Source organism: Siniperca chuatsi, linkage group LG10 (genome assembly GCF_020085105.1).
Source record: "Siniperca chuatsi isolate FFG_IHB_CAS linkage group LG10, ASM2008510v1, whole genome shotgun sequence".
In the NCBI taxonomy this organism is placed as follows: domain Eukaryota; kingdom Metazoa; phylum Chordata; class Actinopteri; order Centrarchiformes; family Sinipercidae; genus Siniperca; species Siniperca chuatsi.
In genome coordinates this window covers 1,524,400-1,544,146 of record NC_058051.1, presented here as the reverse complement: position 1 = coordinate 1,544,146, position 19,747 = coordinate 1,524,400, and the positions used below count along the sequence as shown (strand labels likewise).

General features: G+C 41.8%; 1 protein-coding gene and 1 long non-coding RNA gene across 2 annotated transcripts in view; both read left to right on the top strand.

Moving 5' to 3' along the window:
- The window catches only part of skia (v-ski avian sarcoma viral oncogene homolog a), a 76,992-nt gene extending 65,911 nt beyond the window's left edge, over positions 1 to 11,081 (top strand). Inside the window, exons 2-7 of the mRNA XM_044210651.1 lie at positions 545 to 661; positions 2,213 to 2,328; positions 2,872 to 3,176; positions 3,379 to 3,707; positions 5,348 to 5,578; positions 7,215 to 11,081. Coding sequence (XP_044066586.1) covers positions 545 to 661; positions 2,213 to 2,328; positions 2,872 to 3,176; positions 3,379 to 3,707; positions 5,348 to 5,578; positions 7,215 to 7,403 — 1,287 coding nt within the window. The 3' untranslated portion in view covers positions 7,404 to 11,081. The remainder of the gene's footprint in view (positions 1 to 544; positions 662 to 2,212; positions 2,329 to 2,871; positions 3,177 to 3,378; positions 3,708 to 5,347; positions 5,579 to 7,214) is intronic.
- Positions 11,082 to 12,632: 1,551 nt separating this feature from the next.
- Positions 12,633 to 17,986, top strand: LOC122883515. The gene is made up of 3 exons (XR_006379653.1): positions 12,633 to 13,007; positions 15,272 to 15,397; positions 16,390 to 17,986. It is a non-coding gene; the product is annotated as an uncharacterized LOC122883515 (long non-coding RNA).
- Positions 17,987 to 19,747: the final 1,761 nt, after the last annotated feature.

Genomic DNA, 19,747 nt, shown 5'->3' with positions numbered 1-19,747 from the left:
GTCTGTATGGGTGTATCTGTGTATGACAGACAGATATACACACACTGCCCCAGTCACCTCTCGCCTCCTCTGGGCTGGTCATGAGCCATGGAAAGACACACACACACACACACAAAGTCAACACCACACCTACTTTTAAACACACCCGCACTTCCAGCTATCAGACACCTCCGCTGGCACTCCCCCATCAGGCATCCTCACACACACACGCACACACAGTTATTGGTCTGTCTGACACTGTTGGGTGTATTTTCAGTTCACTGACATTTTAGTGTGACAGACCTTAGCCAGCTGCCAAGTGGGCAACTCGCGGTGCATTTACTTCGTGTGGGGAAAAATATTTGACTTGGATGTGTTTGTGTACATTCAGTCCTGTTTGAAGTGCTACTTTTTCTGTTTGTAGACTGAATGTAGTACCGATCATGAGTTCATATGAGCACGTAATGTCTTTGTAAGAAAAAATGCTGGTTCCAAGTCAGACCTCACTTGTATAAGCTATCCTGCATTTTTAAAACTTAAAACAAATGTCCTTCTTTTCTTCCAGGTGTCTGATCCCATCCCGATCAAAAAGTCCAAACATGAAGACTTCCCATCGCAATCCCCGCTGGCTGACAAAGAGAAGCAGCACGACTGGCTACAGTCCCTGTCCGCCTCCAATAAGGTTGGTGTTGCTAAGCTCAGGAAGGAGATGTTGATGATGCATGGTACATGAGATGAGATGTCATGTAATATTATACAGACGTTTTCGGATGAGGGTAGCGCTTAAATTTAGATTTGGCATGCCGTGCTAATAGAGGGGGAAACTGCAGATGCCACGAGCCCCACGGATTCACTTACTGAGAAGTTTGAGACAGCAGTGTAACGGAATATAACCACAATATAATGATGGATGTCCCCTGTGAAGATTGATATTCCCCAAAAAATCTACCGTGGAGATATGGTTAGAATGGCAGTATACTGTTCAACAATTAATCCCCTCTCCAGTCACATAACACATCAATGTCTATAGCACGATTACCCACAATGACACACCCTTTTAATCAATGAAAAGAATCGCAAGCATTTTGTGCAACCTAAAGCACTTTGTAACACTAATAAGTGAATATATCACTAATCAGAAATAAAGCCTTAAAATATTATACTGTCTTAATTTGCATGATGTGGATCCCCCATCTTTTTTGTTTGTGGACCCCCACTTTTCTGGACCATACCCAAGGTCAAAGACAGCTTTCACAACAAACTAGATGAGGAAACATCTACAGGTATATTCTCAGTCGCCCAGAATCAGACACAACTTCTTTGTGGATCTACAATGAGAGTGAGCTGCTGAAGCAGAAGAGTTTCCCCTCGGGGATCAATAAAGTATTTCTGATTCTGATTTTACGTGGCAATTAGACAACCAAACGCAGAGAAAATCCTGATGGAAGAGACAAAACAAAAATTCTGTTTCTCCTCCGACAGCTGCCTCAAAAGACCAGGTGATGGATTTGGCAGGTTGAGGGAAAGCAGATAAAGAAATATTTCATCATTAAACAATTTCCTCAGTACAATGACATCATGGGTTAGGGTTAGATAACCCCTTTACTAGGGCTGGGTATCAAACCTCAATACTTTCCCCCCTGAAATGTGACTGTAGCACAAAGTATCAAAACTGTCGGGTACTGAAAGTTAGTATCAAACGTCTCATTAGCCTCATAATTTAGTTTACTTATTCTTTGATCAAATATTTCCCTGATTTAAATCAAAATGTTTTCCTATTTTAGACTGTATTTTAATTAGGCAAAGTTATTGAAGGGCTGCTTGTGCTTAGACAATATTTAAGATTTGAGAAATTTTGCTTATTTTGTTAAATGAAAAGGGAATTTGTAGAATAACATGTTTATGTTAAGTAGTACGTAAACTCAGGTATCATTTCAACATTAGCATCCAAAAATTTCAAATGATATCCAGCCCTAACAAAGGAGCAACTGTTATTGAGCTCTCTGGCTGTGTCATTACTAAATGTCATTTCAATTCAATTCAGTTCAATTTTATTTATATAGCGCCGAATCATGACAGAAGTTACCTTCGGGCTCTTGTCATATAGAACAGGTCTAGACCCTGCTCTTATAATATTATTTACAGAGACCCAACGATTCCCACCATGAGCAAGCACATCTTCATTCTTTATTACTTGTGATTATAAAGATTATCACTTATCTCTTTTTTTCAGGGGCTTAACTGCATTCAGCCCAGACAGAGGCCCTCAGCTTTCAGACCCTGGTCCCCCCACCTCTCTGCTGGTGATAAGGAGCCCTCCAGTCACCCCCTGGCCCTGCTGAGAGACAGGTGAGCCCAGCACAGCGCAGGACAACCAGATCCAAAATGGAAGACACTCTAACCAAACAGCACTTGACTTAATTACAAACAATGAAATATCGAGAAGCTTTTACTGCAAGATATGACAGCCATTTTGTTCAGCTGGATCTGATGAGCTCCCAGCATGCTCTCTCACTTGTCTGGGTGGGCTGGTGTCAGAGGGGTCAAGTCTGACTGTACCACAGCCTCCCACACGCCACCATTCACACACATTTGACACACACTCATACCGTGGGCACCCACTTGGCATGGTGATGCCAGCGCAGGCTGCACCATATCACAGTTGATCTGGCCCAGTTTCTCATAAAGTGGGAGGAAAGAGCTGTAGGCACTTTACTTGAATGTTTCTCTAGCCTGGCTGGCATAGGCTGTTCACATTGGACCATACAATATGGTACTGGCTGTGTTTACTTGCATGCAGAATCCAGCTCTTGTTAATGAAGTAACCTTGATTTAGGTTATTGCACGTAAACATCATGAGACATGCAGTTAAATTATCTGGTTTCCTCTTAGCTTCTACAACTACAAGAGCCTGGAGAAAGCTGTGGCCCCCAATGTTGCCCTTACACCGCTGCCCCTGGGGAAGGTGGGTCCCATGTCCCCTTCGGTACCCAGCACCTCCCACCCAAGTGGAGGCGAACCCCCAGGTGAGGGTGCCAACGCCAACTTCAGGCCTCGCAAGAGAAGAGCCACAGGGGAGCTCCCGCCCCCAGCGCCAGAGGCCCCTTGCCCTCCGTCCTCGGCTGCCAGCAAGCCCCAGCCGCCTCAGGACGACAGGGACTCTGAGGTGGAGATCGAAGTGGAGAGCCGTGACGAATGTAAGCAAAGAACTCAATACCAGCAACTATTTGTGTAGATTGTTTGTGACGGGGCTCAGCCGGCTAGCTAAATTTAGCCCTGATTTGACAAGATCCACTGAGTCTTGACAACTGGAAAGACGTCAGTTAATTTCCACCACCAGAACATTTCAGCATTTCTACAAACGTCACCCTCTCTCGTGTCTCTGGTCTCTCCCAACAGTCACTTCGTCCCTGTCCTCCCTGTCGTCACCATCTTTCACCTCGTCCAGCAGCTCAGCCAAGGACTTGAGCTCGCCATGCGCCCAAGGTCCCATCTACACTGTCACGTCGGCCGAGGGCACGGCCCCTGCAGCCGTATCCGTCGCAGCCCCCCTGACCCCTCCAGAGCTGGGGCTGGAGTCAGAGCTGGAGAGCCTGAGGCAGGCGCTAGACAGCGGACTCGACTCCAAAGAGTCAAAGGAGAAGTTTCTGCACGAGATTGTTAAGATGAGGGTGAAGCAGGAGGAGAAGTTGGGATCGGCCCTGCAGGCCAAACGCAGCCTGCAGCAGGTAGGGTTCCATTCACATCATTGTACGAATAGTATGACGTGTTCGTTAAGAGTGACAAAATACACCTTCCGTCAACTCCGTAGCCAACACTTAGATCTGTAGACTTTGAAACTTGCACTCATATCAAGTCACAAACTTGACCTTGACTTGAGTCATGTCTTCTATTCAGGTTTGAAAGGACAGTGTCCCGTTGCTGTGTCGTTTCAATGCTTGTCATTCAGAGACTGGAAAGAGTAGCATCTTGACTTGTAATCTGTGACTTGACGTGGACTTTCAATGAACATATCACATATAGGAGCAAAGTGCCTTACCTAAGCTAACCTCTGCGTCATTCAAGGCCACCGACCAGCCAAATGTGTCAGTGTAACTGTGATTACACTCTTGGCAAATAATTGCACAACACATGGAAAATCATACAAACAATGACTTAGAATTATGTTTCCTATGTTGCCCATAGCAACAGCCTGATAGCCATCAGTATTTAGATCTCCAACCCTGGTGATTAAATGTCTCTATTCTCACACTGATGTTATATTTACATAGTATATGATTTCACTGAAGTGAATGCACCATGATGTGTATCACTGTTACCTGAGAGAAAGGGGTTTCCCAGCCCTAGCCGCCCATGACAGCTCATACAAACCTTGAGCTTCCCCCTACGTTCTTGAAATAAGACTAGACAGAAACTTTTCAAAGTTAGCACACTGAGGAAATTACCTGAGCTCCGGCATCAAAATGCAGAAGTGGATTAGAAGTCATTATCACTGTCCACAAAGCTTAGCACGAGTTGGCAAGTGATAACAATGAGAGCGGATGTTGCAGCAAAGGGAAAGGCCAGACTTCCATTTTTATTTTTGGTCTTGGACTGAAAACAAAAAGCAGCAGACGAAGGAGTCTGTGTGGGTGAGCAACAAAAAATGCATCCTGAGCAAAGAAAAGCGATTCCAGCAGGACAGCATTCCACTTTCACTTTCCATCTGTGTTTAGAGGACCCGTGGAGAGGCAACACAAATCCACCCAACCTACAGTAAAAGCTAAATGAACAGTGGCCTCATTTTAAAACAACCCACTGGTATAATTCCTGCTGTGTTTAGTTGAACTAACCCTAACCCCGATGGTACTGAAAAGGGTTCTTATGTAAAGCCTCTGTAGAGTAAAGGGTGTAATGGGGATTGTTTCTTTTCACACTTTTTGTAGGAACCAACAAAGCTTGATGATAGACATGTTTGTCCCAACTGCTATGTTCCCATAAGTAGGTGATGGGCGTGTTACCACTACACACACACACACACACACAGTCTTTCAGTGATTCAGAGGAAGGAAACCTAACTTCTGTCAGCCCGCACATTGTCCTAACCCCTGACTTGGCTCAGTGTAAACACTGACATGGACACTGCAGCCTACTGTAACAAGTCACTGCTCTCAGGTGTCAACAGCTCAGAAACCAAGTAAAACAGTCATGTGACAGGTACATCCACTGGCATTCACAGTGGTTGCATAAGCAGCAAGGGACACTGAATTTTCTCAATGATAGATTCAAATTATGTTAAAACTAAAAGCAACTTTTTTTTTTCTAAGTATAAACCCCAGATAGACAGTCCCTCTCTTCGATGCTAACTCCTCCAATCTCCTCTTTCCAGGAGTTGGAGTTCTTGCGTGTGGCCAAGAAGGAGAAGCTGCGGGAGGCGACCGAGGCAAAGAGAAACCTGAGGAAGGAAATTGAGCGTCTGCGAGCCGAGAGCGAGAAGAAGATGAAGGAAGCCAACGAGTCACGGATCCGTCTGAAGCGGGAGCTGGAGCAGGCCCGACAGCTGAGGGTCTGTGATAAAGGCTGCGAGGCAGGGCGTCTTCGCGCAAAGTACTCTGCACAGGTCAGTTAGTGTGCGTGTTGATGTAGCTTGTGAAGGATTCGAGCTAGGTTTCAAGAATCTGTCAATTAGTTACACTTTGGGCCTACAATCTTTTAAGATTAGATGAAACTTTGATGATACATATGAGAGACATGGGACACGGGTAAAAATGAAGCCAAACAAGGCCGTGCATGTAGACAGACATTAACAGTCCAATGTTTGCAAATGAGATGGTAGAAAGTCTAGACAATTATGTCAACACCCTCAGAGTAATTGCAGTGTTTCAGAGTTTCACTGTCTTAGGTCAGCAGAGGAGAAGGCGAGAAAAACCCCCCACATTTCCTCTTCCCCGGTCAAAAATAAATGGGTGTAGCCCCAAGTGCACAGACGTATGATAAGTCCCCCTCCAAAAGGAAACAGGAAGAGACGTCGACTTCCCTCAGGCACCATGGGAAATGCAGATTAGACGAAACAAGAGGGAGTTTATGTTCTCCAGCTGCGTCTGTGTACCTCCCTGCAGAGTCTGTAGTCGTCTTTGGAAGGCTGTCATTAAGACAAGATGGTTTAGATGTTTATGTTGCTGCAGCCTGGCCTTAGGGCAGGAAAAATGGCAAGTTTTCAGAAGCTTTCAGCATTATCTTAGTGCTCTCATAGATCATTTTCCAAAAAAGGCCACCTGTTTCAAGACATTAGCTTGAGAAATTGTCTTTAGGAAGCCATCTGCGAGTGCAGCCAGATCATTTGACTGGAAATATCCTGATTGATGATGTCCCTGGAGAAACTAAACTTTTGTTCCCAAGCTTGCAATTTGTGGTCTTTGTTTAGACTAAAACAATAGTTTAGTGATCATATTCTGATCACACAATTGTATTCAAATGAGGGAACAAGGGAATAAACCGATCGCAAACTGACACTGGGTTTCATTGTAGCCATGAAATTCCTGGAATCAATTTCTACATTTACCAAAGGCAGAGAATTAGATCATTTATTTGGCAAATGCAGAAATCCACTTGACAGAAATATTAGAATGTATCCAGCATCTTGTTTCACACATTAGAGAGCGGTTTTAAGCCGGAAACCAGACCAAGAAACTTAAACAATCCAGGGACAAAGAATAATTTCATCTCGTAGAGACACTCCAACTTAGACCACATCACATTCACATGCTGTAGTGTGGAGATTGCCATGTTCTCATCATATGGGACAAGTGGTAGAGATGGGAAAAACTCGATGATGATGATGATGATGATACACCCACTTCATTTTGGTTTCTTTTCAACTTCAATGTCGGAATTTGACTAACATGAGGCGTCCTTGTTTTTTAGCCTTTTCAGGTGCCGCTGTATTATGTAGTCCGATATATCAGAAAGTCGTAATTATTACTCGGATGTTAACGTGAACAGTATGTCAAAGTCAGAAACTGGTAGTAACTCCAACATGATGTAAACACGGCAGCAGGTGTGACATTAGTGTCTAGAATAGGGCGATAGGGCTTTACTCTATAGCGTATGAATGAAATAGTTCCATAAGCAGTCTATGTAAACAGCGCAGTTGTTTAGAATAGGTTCAGTGGTCGGGTCGTTACGCTCCAAACTGTCCTGTAGTCAGATGTGTTCTGCTGTATGATTTCCACTGTTTCCTGCCATGTGTTGTCCAGATCGAGGACCTCCAGATGAAGCTGCAGCACGCCGAGGCCGACCGCGAGCAGCTCCGAGCTGACCTGCTGCAGGAGCGGGAGGCCAGGGAGCACCTGGAGAGGGTGGTGAAGGAGCTACAGCAGCAACTCTGGCCCAAATCCAACTGTGACAAGGAGGGGACGCCCAAGGACATGCCAGCTGACAACTAACCCAGGAGCCAACCTCAACACCCAACCATCCCCCCCCCGCCCCATCGCCATGATCCCCAACATCTTCTGTCCAACTCAGACCATAAACACGCCCAGGAGTCCTGGGCCTGCCACATCGCACCACTGTCCGTCACGCTCACCCTCCAGAACACAAAAATAAAAGACAGAGAGAAGAAATGAGGACCTGTGTCCTTATCCTCGCCCATGAAAAGTCAAGTGAGTGGTTTCCTTGGAGAATGACTGGAAACAGCAAAGTACGATGCTGCAACAAGGAAACGCACGTTTCTAAATCAAGCACTGACTCGCACCTTCCAAACTCACAGAACTGAAAACTGGATTGCAAAGGATGAAAGAAAATCAGATGTTTAGCACAAAATATGGCTGTGCCTGTATTTTCTCTGACAAGAAAGTGGGGTGAGACTTCTGGACAGACGTCTGTGATGATAAATGCTGAAAGATGATCAGATTATATTAGAGTTACACAGCTGTTGAGAGGTGTTATAGCAGTGTGGCCAGGAGGACAGGGCTCACATTTAACCCACAGTTACCGGAAAAAGTCTCCACCGCGTCCCTCGCCATGACGAAGATGGAGGATTTTGAACACATTATAAGCTATTTAAGAGACTACATAGCGATATGTAAAGAAAAAAAGACGTTTCTTTGATTCTCTGTGCTATTGGAGTTTGAAAATATAAAAGATACAAATAAATTAGAAGATGAACAAAACAAGCAAATGAACTTTCCACAGTGCCACCGTGGTTTTGTCGGTTTTTCAGGAAGCCATCGCAGTCCACTGAGGGGAAAAGCATCAAGTTCGAAGTTCAAGCGACCTGTCTTTTCCTCCCGTTGTTGTTGTTGTTTTATGAAATCATTTATTTCTAATCTCTCCGAGCTGTGGGTGGGCTTGCATTCGGGTTGATATTTTTCTCTCTTTGGATCAAACCCTGGATTGGGAATTGGAAATAAAAACACGCTGTGTTAAAGGCACCTTTTTTGGTGAGCACTCTTTTTGGACGATCAATAACAATTTCCTCCAGTCTTTGTCTCAGTGTTGCTCCCACTAAGTCCCACGCAGACACTGGTTGCCATGTGTTATTTTAAGCATTTGGGTTAAAACCCTGAAGTCTTTATCTTCTAAAGATAAAATACTCCAGATGTGAGCGTGGCCTTGTTTTCTCGTCTCGTAACATTTGAGTGATGAAAGCCGGCATGTTTTAACTCCAGTTGACAGAACCATCATGTGTGAATCAGAGTGGGCTGGATGGGGCACCCTTGGCAAGAACCACAAAATGTTCATTTTAATTAAATTAAGGTATGTAAATATAAATATATGTTGTTGGGTTTTTTTAACTTTACAATAATGAATCGCACTTTGTCGTAACAAAATACTGTTATAATGCATTGTACTCCCACTATTGTCTTCAATCTTACTTTGAAAACATCATCTTATACATAACTGCTACCATATAAATCCAGTAAGCATTTTGTTGATGATATGCATCTCGAATAAATACTGTTGTTCTGTTTTCTTAAGGCAAAGTATTGTAAATAAACGGAAAGAAAAAAGGCTCCACTTGTTGCTTGCTGATGCAGTCTGGGATGGTTTGAAAGTTTTGGGAAACGCATTCTCCCATTTTTTTGTAATATAACTGACACAGATGTCGCTCGAGCGCCCGGTTACAACTCATAACAAATTTGACAAAACTTGGTTAACAACATGCGTCGGTAAGGTGAACTGTTATTCTAGGAGCCTGGACAAAAACACAAAGTCACATTCGAAGAATAAAATCCAATTTTATTCAAAAGGCAGAGGCCATGAATCTGCCATCACACAGTGGGTACAATGCAATCAGAATGTACATTGTGTTAATGCTATTTTTCCTTTGGTTGTTGATGTTTTAAACGTGGAGATATTTTATTGCTTGTCTGTTATGTTCACTTTTTTCAATAGACAACTCATATTTTCTTTATGCATGAAATTTGAGAAAGTTTGCCATACATATAGTCAGTTATTGGGCATTGATACTGTACATGTAAGGGTTTTATTGTGTTATGCAATATAAAGCAATTTGTCTTATTTAGAAGAGGAAAAGCAAATTAAAAAAAAGCAACACACCGTATATTGTTCTTAGGTAAAAACTTCACACTTGCAAAAAACAAAAGACAACAAAAAAAGAAGACATTTTTTAAAAAATGCAATGCTGGACAACCTCAAGTGCCTGGACGTGGGCGAAAGGTTTCCAGAGTAGGAACACTGATGATGAAGCTGTTGGGGCTGGGCCTCTCATCGACTTCCTGTTTGCAGGTTTCAAATTAAAAGCCCCTCCCTTGCTCAGCAGCTCTTTTTATCAGTATTCCTAAAACCAACCAGTTTACAACCTTTTTTTCTTTTTCAATGCAGAGAACAATTGAACAAATGCTAGACGCTTTTCTGAATGAGTGCTTTTTTTTCTTCATTTGAAATCAATGATATGCATGTTCAAACAATTTTTATAGAAGCTCTTGAAAAGCCACTTGCTTCGGTAAATTGTTACTTTGGTTTGTATATAAAGAATTAACTGTTTATTCCCAGTTTGTTGACTTGTCCTGAGGCGGACATGGCGAGGATAATACAGAGGGCATTATGTTAAAAGCCCTTTTCTTATCTAACATTACTGATGTTGCTCTGAGAACGACACTGCGTCTGCGACTTTGGCAGACCTAAAATTGGTACATTTTGTAGTTGTTTTTACACTCAAAAGAGTTGATAGCTTATGTGTAGTTTACTTTACTCATGGTTTTCTACAAAAGAAGGGAGACAATAACGACATTGGCTCTTCGCTCTCCCGCGCAAAAAGAAAAAAGCAGTTTAACAACGTCTCGTTTTCTAAAGGAGAATCATTTTGCTAAATAATGGACAGTAAAGCAGCAATAACAGTCCATATTAATAGACAAATACTAGCCAGTGTGAAGATTTGAATAAGAATTTACAAATGTAAATATTTTTTTCATTTACAATATTGTATAATATATGTACATGGTGTTTCCTTTTTCAAAAAGAAATCTTTTCTTACAATAGCTGTCTTGTTTTTTGTTTTTTTTTGAATTTGTGTTTTAACTGAGATGTTTCAAAAACAGTTAATGCAGTGCGTAAGAGAATATTCCCTACATAAACATGTTAATCCATTTCTTTTCTTTCTTTTTTTTTTTTTACTGTAGAGTCTTTATATTGAATGACTTTTTTCACCAGTTCATATATATTTTTAACAGTGTGTTCAGTATCAGATAGCAGACCTGCGGGTCACACACACGACCACGCCACCTTGCAGATCGTCTCCCCCTCATCCTCATGTATCTTTTTAGCCCTGTGCTGCTGCTAATACTATATAAACCTTACAATTCTAGAAATATTTTTATGTAAGAGGTAAATGTAAGCTTTCCCATTTATTAATGCCACATATACAGTATGAAAAAAAAAGCTTGGCTTATCCATCTAGCTCCCTTGTTTCCCTCATCTTTTCACGCCCTTTTCCTCATCCCTCCTCCAACAACGCCCTTCCCCTTCTCTCACGACACGGACTATATTGTAAAGTAAAGGACTTTATGAGATTATGTTTGAAAATAGCTATGCTTATATACTACAGTGACTGAATGTACAGTGTATAGATGCATTACCAGAAATAAAGTTGTTTGTCCAGATCGAATGACCCAGTTTCAAATTTTTGCTGCCTGTTTGATAAACAATACGAACCTATCAGGATAAATCTAATTATTGCAGACAGAGTGCTTTTTTTTTTTTCTTCTAGTTCATCTCACTGATGAATTCAGTTCAGTTCAACTCAAATATTCGATGTCCAAGGAGGGGATCGTGTCCTGCTGTTAGGATTTCAAAATCAGAGACACACGCATCATCTCTTCATTGGTTGCCAATGAACCAACCAATGAGGAGCCGCAAGATGATTCACAGTAACAATACTGTATATGGGACTGCTATAACAATACTGCTTCAGCCTTGTGAAATCCAGCCCTGTAAAAATATTAAAATGAAACAAACTAGGAAGGGAACTACTCACAGTTTATAGACATCCAGTATGCAACCTGTGACCAGACATTACTTACATTACATACTAAGGCTGGGAATCACTGATCTACAGTGTAGATTACTAGTTGTGTGTCTTGCAGACATTTTCAATCTGTTGAACTGACAATTGAGCGTTTCAGCTAAATGCATCTTAAAAAACAACTCGTTTCTGGGCTGATTTAGATGCTAGACAAAAGGTCATGGGTAATCTGGTGAAGAAATACCTTTTGCCATGCTGTTTGTGGGCCAAAAGTCACAATCTGGAACGAAGGATGGTTATATAAAAATATGAACTCACTTTAAAGGACCACTCCAGCAATTTATTTTAGCGCGTTGGGGGACTTGCAGGCAGATTTTAAAAACGTATGGTCAAAATGGATGCAGCAGCAGTAGCCGACGCATCCCGACATCCTAACATCAGTTAGGACTTCCTGACACTGACTGACATAAATCAATACATGCAGATAATATAAAAAAGTAAAAATCCGTGCAGTGGGTTCATCCTTAGCCAAGAACTCAAGATGGAAAAAACTGATTGCAGACCAGACAGCTCAGGATTTATTATGATAAACAATAAAACGTGTGTAATTTTTGCTATGCTTAAGGGAGATTTGGAACATACAAACACGACTGCTGCGAGACTAGCTGGTTCTGAGGCTCCGAGTATTCATGGGCTGAAAAGACAAAGGAAACAAATCTCAAACAAGTTGGTTTCAGCCTTACGGGCTTGAATCCCTAATTACAGCATTCAGAGATTAGAAACAGCGAATAAAAGCAGCTGAACACACCGAGACAAAGAGAAAACAAAATGAAAAATACATTAAATGTGTAATGTCAGAATATACGTCCAACTCCTTTCAGCTGAAAGAAAGCAGAGTTGTTTCGGCGCAGTGCAGAGGCCACTTCAGCGTACCAAAACAACACTAAACATTCCTCTTGTTTCACCCTCTCATCCGGTTTATGTACACAGATATGGTTTTAGTGCAGCTGCTGGAGAAACCCCGTAATTACTATGAAAACCTTAAAAAGGAAAAGATGAGCTGCAAACACTTAACTAGAAAGGAATGTACACTAGGTCTCAAGTTAACGCCCACTCAGCCTGACAGGATTTGATGTAAACATTCATTAGTGTGTAGACACACACAGCCACGTTACACTGTTGTGTGTGCACAGCATAGGTTAGCTGCAGGCTCCGCAGTATCCACTGCAAGGAGAAGCAGCTAATGCAGCTCTCGGAAAGACAAATTAAAGACTTTAAGACTTTCAAACGCTACCTTAAATTTTATTCCATACCGAAATGAAGACAAAAGCAGCCGGCACACTCTGCCATCATGAATGTGTAAACTATAAACTAAAAAAACAGGATGCTGGAAACCGAAAGATAACAACAGAGACTAAACCCACAGAAACATCTGCTCCACTGAGAAGCTGCTGTTGTCTCTTCTACTCCAGGCAGAGGCTACCTCAGACCAAGAGTCTGCAGCCAGGCTGCCAAGGCCCAGCAGTGCTGTGAGCGAACATGCTCCCAATGAAAAGTTTGGCAGGTAATGTTTTCCATGTTGCTAACATTTGCTAATTAGTAAAAGTATTGGACCGATTAAAATGTCGACCTGATGGTGGCGCTAGATGAAAAGTCAGAGGATCACCAGAGTTATTACAGTTCATCCCGAGGGGAGCATGAATGTCTGAACAAAATGTCATGGCAATCCATCCAGTAGTTGTTGAGACATTTCATTCTGAACCAAAGACGTCAATCTGGTGGCGCTACAAGAAAAGTCAGGAGGTCGCTAAAGTCACGAGACGTATCCTGTCATAATGTCTGTACGAGATTCTGTGCAGATGTGGAGATGTTTAAACAGTTATCATTTCATAGATATGGTCATTTTGGGGTTAGGGTTGGGTACACACCAACACGGTCTTCATCATCTTCAATCTGCTGGCAAAGATGGTTGAAAGCTTTGGGAACAGCTAATAAGTGGACCTTGATCTTGATTGTTTTTGATAATTTAACAAACTTAATTCAAAAGTTAATTTAAAATGTGGACTTTTTTACTTTGACTTAACAAAGCAACGTGAAATGAAGTCCATAAATGTTTGCTTGTTTACTTTCATGTCCATACATACTGATCTCTGTTGCGGTGCTCATAAAGAACATGTGCAGATGACCTTTAACATGCACAGCGTATGTGTAAGGGTAAAATCACTGATCCAAGAAATGTACAACTAAACAGTCCCAAGAGCAAAACTCAACTGCAGCATTATTATGGAAATGATTTTCTTCCTGTAACTCAGGTAGCAGACACTGGGCGGGATGTCAGACAGCTCGCGGCTCCTCTGAACCAGCAGCAGCACCACACAGGGCTATTGACTGACCCAATTACAGCAGTCACATGAGAAGAAGAACGCCCCGCAGTTAGCTCATTAGTCTCTGGAGTCTCTGTGCAGCTCTCTCAGTCTCTCTGCCTCCGCGTCTCCTGCTGTTTTATAACGTACAGTCAATTACTAAGTCATGTTTAATTCATTTAGTACATTCTGGGGATTTTTTATGAACGGTGGGACAGGCATGTTTTCAGGCCAGAAAGATACATGTTTATTATATGTAATTGGGTGGACAAAACAACATGAACACCTCACAGTATAATGTAACCCAATAGAACAATAACAACTCTAAGTTTCAGTGGAGTTGAATCAGCACCTCATTAACATTGTCTCAAGAAAACCAGGAACCACATAGAAAAAGCATTGTATCAGTGTTCGTGTTATTGTCTCCATATAGAACACATTGCTCTACTGTTGTTGTGCATATCCTAATGATTTTCAGTCTTCATAGTTTCATTCATATATTCTTAGTAATAGAGATTTTGCCATGCTGTTTATACCGTGGTAGCAATCCCTTTAATATCTCTGGATGGATTAGACCATTGTGGAATATGTTGGAAATCAGTGAGCAGGACTGCTTTATAGCAATGTTGCATTTTCAATATAATTTTATACAATACAACAATATGATGAAAAACTTTGTCAGCTATTGTTATATATATATATATATATATATATATATATATATATCCTGTTGCCCCAGTAAAACCACTCTCTCACTGTTGGTCAAAGATGTTTAATCTTATGTTTTTTAGCCTCATCTCAACAATGGACTGAACAGTACAGACATTCGTGGTCCTAAGAGGATGAAGCCCAACCACTTTGGTGATTCCTCAACTTTTTCTCTTGCCCAACCATGAGGTTGACATTTTTGATTGGTGAAGGTTTAACATGTAGTTCACAGCAGGAACATAACCGCCTTAACTGAAAGCTGACTTACCAACTACAGCATCTAAGCTTGTGACCAGGTCTTGGTCACTTCACACGGTCGTGGGTGGATTTGAGCTCTCTGATCTAGTAAATGCATTCAAGATTGAAATCCAAATGCTCGAACCACCTCAGAAAGTCGTTATTGTTAATAATACATTCCGAAAAGTTTAGCAGCAATATGATGGGGACAGGATGGGAATGTTTGAAAAAACACCCGTTCATTTAAGGGTTAAAGCAACAAGACAAAATCAAATCCAAGGTGTACCGAGCTGCTGCAGCGTTTATCTGATCCCTGATCAGTTCAACCACTGGATGATCTGTACGGAGAGGGAGCAGCGTGAGTCAGAGCCGCCAAGACGTACAAACCTTTGTCTCACTACTTTATAAATACGATTCATTCATGTGTTTGTGCTAGCTTAGGGATAGCTGTTAGCTAACACTAGCTAAACTGTTGCTGCTTTCCAAATCACATTCTTCTTTTTACTTTTGGTACGTACAGCTGCCCTCACACAGTACGGACTGCTGCCTGCAGTATGCATACAACTGGGACACACTACTTCATCACAACACTGCGCCTTGAACTTTGACCCTCTTGCTCATTCTCATGCTGCGCAGAGGATTGTGGGTAAGAATAGCGAGAAAAACATGCTGGCTCGCATACTGCAAAATGCGACCGGATGCAGTAGGACATCCTGGTATATTTGACATACTATGTCTTGGTACATACTAAATCTTTTTCTGGCGTACTAAATAGTATAGTAGTACTGGTATTGGAACGCATGGTGTAACTGTTCTGCTTCTTCTGGTGTTTTTGTCAGTTACCAAACAGATTCAGGTGCATCACCACCTCCTTCTGGACTGGAGGAGGGCCGACCCTGATTTACATGCACAGATTTGTGATCTGGCCAACAGAGACGCATGAATGTGGCTCAAACCGTATCTGGATTTTATCCGGATACCTTTGTTCTTTCAGTTGATATAATGCTTACTTGATGCATATTCCTAAATAATTTGTGTTGACTTAAATCTCCACAAACTAAATGACAAAAAGCTGGGGCGGGTGGTAGTCCAGCACTGGAGTAGTGGTTGGTTTCTGGGGCTCTGGGCATAAAGTAATGAAACCACCATGTGCACTGTTTTCGACAGGAACTTAAATGCAACAGAATACCTACACAGTGCACAGAGAGTGGGAAGAACAGGGCGTCCAACAGGGACCTACAGCTAATGTCCTACCCCCAGTGGGTTAATCCATAAAGCTAACCCCAGAGTGATTTTATTTCAGCTCTTTTCTCTCAAGCTGAAACTGTGAGAAAATGAACCAGCTTGGAAGGAGATTATACATTTTTTAATTGTCACTCAGGTGATAATAGTACCATTAGCTAATGCAACAGCTGGTGCAGTGATGGTAGATGGAGGATTGTGTGTATAAACATTCAGTTTATTCATCCATGTGTTAGCATGAAGCTTTTAGCATGTACTAAAGCAGAAACACACTTACCTTTCACATTTTTTCATGAATTCATGGATGTTTTGGCAGGTTTTCTGTCAATGAATCAATGAACATTCTAGTTGAAGGATATTTACCTTACCTGTTATGTGTTTTTGCTGTCATTGCAGAGAGCCTCCACCCCTCCACCCCTCCACCCCTCCACCCCTCTACCACCCCACCGTCACCCGTGTCAATGCTGTCTATGACTCCCTGCGGAGGATCTCCAAATGGCTGCAATTTATAGGCTTTCACCCTCTAAATGGATTTCATCGACAGGGTCAGCACCGGAGAGCTTACATCACAGTACATCACAATACATTTCCGATCGGCTACATTCTGAACTGTCCAGACCTTTTAGCTGGTCTGGGACAGGTCTGCTTACTGTCTCCGGAGTCGTAACTTCTTTTATATCAAGGCTTAAAACTTTTCTGTTTCACACTGCTTATCTTAAATCTAGTTTGGGGCTATTTATTCTTATGCTGCACTGAAAGAAACGTATTCTTCTGCTTCATTCAATTTCAGCGTATTTGTCTCATTTATTTTATTTTAATTTTTAAAAATCCCATTCACATGTATATTTTATTATATTGCCTTGTGTGTCTTTTACATATTTTCTTAATGCCTTTTTATGTCTTATGTAAAGCACTTTGAATAGTAGTTGAAAGCTGCTTATACAAATAATTTGCCTCACCTCACCTTGCTCAACTTTATGAATGCCAATTAAATATAACAAAAAATTAAATAGCTGATGTATGTTGTCTTTTGATAGTTTCAAAAAGTAGAAAGTGTTAGCAAGTAATTAAATAAAAACTTTAGGAAGAAAATTTCTATGTGTTATCAGAGCACTAATTTTCATAGCCCTTTTCCAATAGCTACGTGTTTAATCCATAAAGGATACGCATTATTGGGAAACATGTTATCTACTGCATTCTTTCTAATGGTGAATGTGTTGCTGACATGATGGACACTGATGGCTGAGAAAAGTAAATGTATGCTGTCAGTGCACAGTACTTTTGCATCTTATTTGTAATTGTATTTGTATATATGTATTATGAGGCAAATGTCAATGTGAAGCAGGTGTTGGTACTGTATATTATTACATTATTCCACCTAGAAAGCGACACCACCAAAACAGCAGACTTGACCTTTAGCTCTTTCTCCTCTGAATGGACACTTCCCTGCAGCTTAATGGACTCCTCTCTCTCAGACATTCACACGCACGTATACACATCCACTTGCCTTGCCAGAAAGGCCACGTTCAGCGGGTGCAGGTCATTGGCCCCGAGGCAGGTTCAATATTTATGGGTCGCTGCAGCATTTTACTGTCTCAGCTTGACAAAAATGATCAGCATCTCAGGCACTCTGCCTGTCAATCCAGCAGCTCTGCACATCACATAAGCTTACATCGCAGTCAGCCCTGCAGGATGTCACTGAGAGATGGCTAATAAGCTGGGTTTCCCCAGCCAAGGATAAATCACTCTGGATCCAGAACCGAAGCTGCTCCAGCCTGACGTCTGCAGCAGGGAAGGATGGATGGATGGATGGATGGATGGATATGTAAATGCTCTGAATTCTAATACAGTCTTTGCTTGTTTGTCCTACAGCCAAATTCAACACCTGATTAAAATGGGATGTTGATGTGTATTACTGTGCATCCAGCCACCTTGTATTATTATCTGCAAAATATCTACTACTACCATTTCCTACAAATCCGCCAGTGGCCACTAAAGCCTGCTAAAAGTTTTTCTGGTTATGTTCAGTCAACTCAGAGCACTTGGTTGATGTTAGAAAAAGAGGCTCGTCAAAGCTGACTTAAAGTGTGTGACAGAACGCGTTTAGCTTGACCAAAAATGAAACATTCTCGATCCTTTTGACAGTCTCAATCGATGGGCCTGCTCATATTGAAATGGAACTGTAGATGCTAAAACTTTCTTTTCTTCTGAGAACTTTTTGCACGTGTTCTCTACGTTGGTAAGCGAGCTTCTTGTTCTTGTTAGAAAAAGCGAGTAAAGGCTGAGGTATGCTTGAAATGAACTAGTTTGTACGATTTGTCCACAGACCACATTTATAACCAACTGCAACAAAGTCATGGTTTGAGGGTTTATGTATGGTATTTCCTGTTTTATTTTGAAATGCTCTTTTTCCCCCATGTGTCTGATAGTTTTATTTCCTGTCCTTGTTTGCTTTTCCCGCCAGTTTTGAATGTTTGCTCCGCCCTGATTAGACCTGTGTCTCCCTTCACCTGAGTGTATTTAGTCTGTGTGCTTCGCTTGTCTCTTCGTCAGATCGTTTTCACCACATCTGTCAAGAGTTCCAGCCTTTTCTAGCGTGTTTTTGGACTTTCTTGCTTGGTTTTTGGATTCTGTTTTGTTTCTCTGGATTTTGGATTAGTTGCTTATTGATAGTTGTTAAAACGGAGATAACAGCAAACACGTTTGGATGAACTTTCCTTGACAAGTTGTTGTGTGAAGAATGAGAGCTTGTGAGAGAGATGTCTACTGTTTCACCTCCGCACACCTGGCCAAACACTCCGTGAGGAGGGCGTGACTGTCAAATTGCTGGTTTTCTTCGTTTGAAGCATACTGAGCCCTTAAGTGGACTTTGAGGTGGGATTGTTTGGTCAGCTGCTGTTTAACTGTCCAGCTCAACTTTTAAGCTCACATGGACGAGAAGTCCTGAATGTTGCTCACAGTAATGGAAAGTTTGAACATCTAAAATCCATGACAACTAAGAAAATGCCATCTACTGATGAAGACTTTGTGATACAGTCAAAAGCTCTGGAACAAGCGAGTAAATGGACCATGACTTGAAAGGACACATTTACCGTTTTTCAGTATTAACCAAAACCGCAAGCTTCCCCTAACATGAACGAACCCTAAACTTACCCCACGTTATAGTAGCCTAACCCTAACCGCAAACGGGATGCAGGACGTGCACGCTGGTTTCTGATGTCACAATCCCATACTCTGTATGACTTCTGTGCAGTAACATGTCAAAAAAACATCGCCAGTAAACATCATCCAGTCAGCAATTACTCCAAAACATACTTTGCAAAACCACTTTGTGGTAGTGTATATAACACAATGTATGTTTCTGGATTGAAGCCACTAGTAGAATTTGAAATTTTCTACCATTTTCACCTTTTTAAAAATTCCCACCAGTTCAAAATGTTCAGCCTCTGCTCTGAGGTTATGTCATGGCTTCTGTCCATTTCTTTGTCTGTGACCAGCATTTCTCAAACTCTGATCACTGCTGAGCACATTCACACCAAGAGAAAGAAGCCATTTCATTTTTGTGAGGCACCATCATGTCAAGCGCTCACATTTTAAATCCCCTGGTCCTTAAAGGCCCAGTGTGGAGGATTTAGTGGCATCTAGTGGTGAAATTGCAGTTTGCAACCCTTTGAATACCGCTCGCCTCGCCCTGCCCTTCCCAGCGTGTAGGAGAAACTACAGTGGCTGCGGAAAAAAAAAAAAAAGAGAACAG